Source organism: Nerophis lumbriciformis, linkage group LG03, assembly GCF_033978685.3.
Source record: "Nerophis lumbriciformis linkage group LG03, RoL_Nlum_v2.1, whole genome shotgun sequence".
In the NCBI taxonomy this organism is placed as follows: domain Eukaryota; kingdom Metazoa; phylum Chordata; class Actinopteri; order Syngnathiformes; family Syngnathidae; genus Nerophis; species Nerophis lumbriciformis.
Genome location: NC_084550.2, coordinates 14,192,461 through 14,197,500, shown reverse-complemented (window position 1 = coordinate 14,197,500; position 5,040 = coordinate 14,192,461). Strand labels below are relative to the sequence as shown.

General features: G+C 42.1%; 1 protein-coding gene across 1 annotated transcript; it reads right to left on the bottom strand.

Moving 5' to 3' along the window:
- Nucleotides 1-168: 168 nt before the first annotated feature.
- On the bottom strand, nucleotides 169-2,247 carry LOC133579609 (transcription factor Jun-like). Its single transcript, XM_061934084.1, has one exon. It carries the CDS (start codon nucleotides 1,903-1,905, stop codon nucleotides 1,003-1,005), a length of 903 nt encoding a protein of 300 aa, XP_061790068.1. The 5' UTR covers nucleotides 1,906-2,247; the 3' UTR covers nucleotides 169-1,002.
- Nucleotides 2,248-5,040: the final 2,793 nt, after the last annotated feature.

Sequence of the window (5,040 nt, the reverse complement as noted above, 5' to 3'; positions counted from 1 at the left end):
GCCCCTTATTCCTTATATGGCAGTAGTGCTGCTCACTTCCGGGACATCGTCCAATCACAGCCAGCGTCGACCTCCAAGCTGTGATGACTCACTGTCCAGTCTGCCCTCTACGCGTCTACTATATTAATGACTGGGGAAACAATTTACTATTAGGAAACAAAAGCATCAGTGTGTCAAATTGTTTATTTTATCATATTTACAAGTGTGAAGTGCTTAAAAAAAAACAGCATACAAACAACGTCTTAAACATCGGTTACACCTGTATCCCAAAAAGTTGCATCACTGTGAAGATTAAGAGTAAGGCAGGTTGTTAAAAGTCAGTAATTGCTTCACACCTGAGCGTAAAGGTGACAATCTTTAGTGTTACTGTACAAGTTCATGTCTAAAATGAATTTTTATTGCAACTTCTTTGACGTCATACAGGCGTGTGCCACACGTGACCCTCCACGGGTCATCTGTATTGGATGGCGTAGTAGAAAAAGATGCGATATAGGGGTGAGCGGATCGATATTTTTTTCAGTCAGTTCGCCTTCACAGTTTGTTTGAAAACTCGGAATAAGTTAAAAGAGGATATTTATTTATATTTTGTCTATTTTAGAATGCGGCAATTCACAGAAGGTAAAGGGTATCTGTCATGTATTGGTTGCAAGGACAATACCGGAACCATTGTAGGGGGAACTTAAAGACGGGGGACACAGGATATGAGGACAGGTGTTAGGTGTTGGACACCGGGTAGTGAAGGAAGGAAGAGCGGGAATAAAAAGACAATAAGCTTTCTTTGTGTATTATTAATCTTAGAGTGCACTAACTATTAAGTGACAATTCATTCGATTCTGCCCACCCCTATGGTCGATATATGACACAGAGATTCCTGAAGTTGAAGTTCGTCTGCAGAAACTTAGCAGGAAGTGCCTGAGCTGATGATAATTTGGACTTTTCAGGCCACTTGGAGTTATTTGGTCCCCCTCCCTCCCCAAACCCCCATCAAAGACATGGAGCCGCCTAGAAGGCCTGGAGCTGCTGCGTCAAGATGAGCTGACAGCCGCTGTTGACGTGATCCATCACCTTCTGTTTGAGCAGAGCCAGCTCGTCCCGCAACACGTTGGCGGACGACACCAGCTCCGTGTTCTGGTTCTTGAGGTTCTTCACCCTGTCCTCCAGGCGGGATATCCTCTCCAGCTTCCTCTTCCGGCACTTGGAGGCGGCCACCCGGTTCCTCATGCGCTTGCGCTCCGCCTTGATGCGCTCCTGGTTCTCCATGTTGATGGGGGAGAGCGGCGGCGTCTCACCGGGCATCTCCGGCACCGTCTGCGGCTCCTCCTTCAGGGAGCGGAGGCGAGAGTGCTCCTGGTAACACGCCGGCGGGTGTCGGTCGGATGACCCCAGCGCGGCCCGGTTGAAGGCGGACAGGTTGGTGTACTCCGGCGGCTCGGGGCGCACCGTGCAGCTGTACTGGGTCTCGCCGGCGTCGGGCGCAACTGCGCCGGATGCGACGTCGGTGGTGGTGGTCTGCGCCTCGGCGGGGGCGGTGCCCATCTGCTGGTAGTGGAGCTCCGCCAGAGCCTTCGCGAAGCCCTCCGCGAAGCCCTCCTGCTCGTCGGTGATGTTCCTGGGACAGACGAACTGCGTCGGGGTGGGAGTCGTCAAGCCGGTGCAGGACTGGATGATCAGTCGCTCCAGTTCCGGCGAGGCCAGCTTGAGCAGACCCACGTCCGGGGACGTGAGGATGTCCAAGGCCTTGGGGCCCAGCTGAGGTTTGAAGTTCTTGGGGTCGTTCAGGTTGAGAGTCATGGACTGTTTGAGGGTTTTGGCGTTAAAGCCGTACACCCTTGTCGCGTCGTGTTGAGAGTTGCCCGACGCGTTCACGGCGTCGTCGTAAAACGTCGCTTCCATTTTCCCGGACATTAAGTTTCAGTCGCTTAAAAAAAAAAAAATGGCGTCTCACCTTTTTTTTAAAGTAAAAACATTCGACTTCCGAGCCTCCCCAGCCTTGCGACAGAATCCGCCTTTTGTTGGAAGTCCCGATCGCTTTGACAACTTGCTGTCCCGAGAAAACTTTTCCCTCGCGATCATCGATTGAGTAACCCGTTCCCTCGCCAATATCACAAAATATCCTCTTTGATCGATCCTCCTCCCTAAAGACAGGAAACGGTGCCCGGATCGGGATAATACTTTCTATCACTTCCAACGTAGAGACGAACTTTATCCACCTAGGAGCTGAAGCTCCACTGAAAATAACAATGATGTCATTCCTAAAGGCTCCGATTGGCTGCGGTGGTTTCGTAGGGCGGGGCGTATTGAGTGACATGCCGGTTGCTGTGACAACAAGCCTTGTCCCCGCCCCCCGCGATGGTTTATGGGATTAGGTAATGCAGACACTGGAGCAATGTACTCTGGGATTACGTAGTGTTTTTGAATATTAAATTGCCCGCTCAATCGTTAGATAGATAGATAGTACTTTATTGATTCCTTTAGGTGCTTATTGTAATGCGCAGATTATTATGTACAAACACGACAATTAGTCCTTACACTGCAGAAAAGAACTGACAAAAATAAAGACTCGATTTTGGGAGGAAATATTAAAAGCTAGTTAAAACATCCTAAATTACGATTTGTATATTAAAAAAAATAGCAGGAATTTTAAAACAAAAATACGTATTTATTTTTTTCTGAAAACAAGCATTAATCCACTTGGAATTCTTAAATTAAGCATCCTCAAGATTGTGCTGAATTTTTAAACGAGAATGTATATGTGGGTGAAGACCAAAATATACGGTGGCACGGAAGTAAAAAACACTTAATTAAACAAATTACAATTACAGGAAAAACACCAAAACAAAACACGAAACATTTTTCACCTTCTCAAACCGGAAAAGGAATGTCCCAAATCTCCGATTGACAGCTAAATCAGCCAATCGTTTGTCTTTATCCGCTGAGTCTTTATTTACTTCCTCCTCGGGCTATGCGGTGATTAACAAAACGATTGGCTCGTGTCGCTGTCAATCTGTGATTTGGGACATTCCTTTTCCGGTTTATGAAACGTAAATTATTTTCACCTTTGTTTTGGTGTTTTCTGTAATTGTAATTTGTTTCATGAAATGCTAAAGTGTTTTGCACTTCCAGGTCACCATAACAAAATCTAATGTGAATAGTAATTTTCTAAATTTAAATTTTTTTTAAACCAGAATAGACAAAATGACAAAATCACTGCCCTTTTTTGTGATATTACCCCTGATATTTTGAAACAAATTAAATGTTATGGTCAAAATGTCATACACGGACATTTTTTAAATGTTTTACTTTAATGCACCACATTTATTTGCTCAAAATAATAAGTAGTGTTGTCATATTCTTACCCTTTTAAATCAGATTAATCACACATTTGATTTAATCACACATTAGCTTGATATTTTGAAACAAATACAATGTTATTGTCAGAATGTCATACGGTGACCATTTTACATTAAAATGTTTTACTTCAATGCACCATCTTTGTCTACTCAAAATTAATAAGTAATGTTGTCATATGATTACATTTTTAAATCAGATTAATTACACTTTCGAATGGTCATTAATCGAGATTACTCGCAGTAAATCACTTGCTTGCATAATTTAAATGAACTTAAAAGAAACAATATTTTGAAACAATTTTAATTGTATTGTTATTATTTCATGTATCATTAAATCGCTTGCTAGCATAGTTTAGATTAACTTTAAGAAAAGGCTGAGATATTTTGACACAAATTACATTTTATTGTCAGAATGTCATACACGGACATTTTTAGAAAGTTTTGCTTTAACGCGTCACATTTATTTTCTAGTGTTAGATAGATAGTACTTTATTAATTCCTTCAGGAGAGTTCCCTCAGGAAAAGTGTTGTCATTTATTTACATTTTTGAATCCGATTAATCACACTTTCAAATTGTGATTAGTTGTGATTAATTGCAGTAAATCAGTTTCTAGCATATCATTTAAATTAATTTAAAAAAAGACTGGAATATTTTGACACAAGTTATCATACACTGACATTTTTTAATTGTCAGTGTCACCATCTTTATTTGCTCAAAATGTGTTAACAGTGTAGCTAAGTCCCATCAGTGTGTATTTTCGAGCACAATTTTTCAGAGGGCAATCATATGTCAACACTCCTTTTTATTCGGGCATTAATCATGTACAGTTACAGATCAATCACACTATTTATTTTGACTGTACATGCTTCTTTACCTTAAAGTCAATGCATACGGTATGTGCAATTAAACAGGTAATGAATTAAAGTGTGATATACTCCAAACATGCACCATAAACATTTCCATATGTAAATAAGGTAAATAGTCCCCTTTTAGTGTGAATAAACATAAAGCATCCTTATACAAATGTCATTTAAATTAAATAGTATTGAGGTGCCTACATACAGCATAGCTTAATACAAAAACCAAAACCAGTGAAGTTGGCACGTTGTGTAAATCGAAAATAAAAACAGAATGCATCCATCCATTTTCTACCGCTTATTCCCTTCTGGGTCGCGGGGGGCGCTGGAGCCTATCTCAGCTACAATCAGGGCGGAAGGCGGGGTACACCCTGGACAAGTCGCCACCTCATCGCAGGGCCAACACAGATAGACAGACAACATTCACACTCACATTCACACACTAGTGCCAATTTTAGTGTTGCCAATCAACCTATCCCCAGGTGCATGTCTTTGGAGGTGGGAGGAAGCCGGAGTACCCGGAAAGAACCCACGCAGTCACGGGGAGAACATGCAAACTCCACACAGAAAGATCCCGAGGCCGGGATTGTACTCACGACTACTCAGGACCTTCGTATTGTGAGGCAGACGCACTAACCCCTCTACCACCGTGCTGCCCAAAAAAACAGAATACAATGATTTGCAAATCCTTTTCAACCTATATTCAATTGAATAGAGTGCAAATACAATATACTTAACGTTCGAACTGAAAAACTTTTTTTTTTTGCAAATATTAGTTTATTTGTAATTTGATGCCTGCAAGATGTTTCAAAAAAGCTGGCACAAGTGGCAA

Excerpts from the sequence above, each read along its gene's own strand:
- LOC133579609 (XM_061934084.1), bottom strand. The coding sequence starts at position 1,905 with ATGTCCGGGAAAATGGAAGCGACGTTTTACGACGACGCCGTGAACGCG.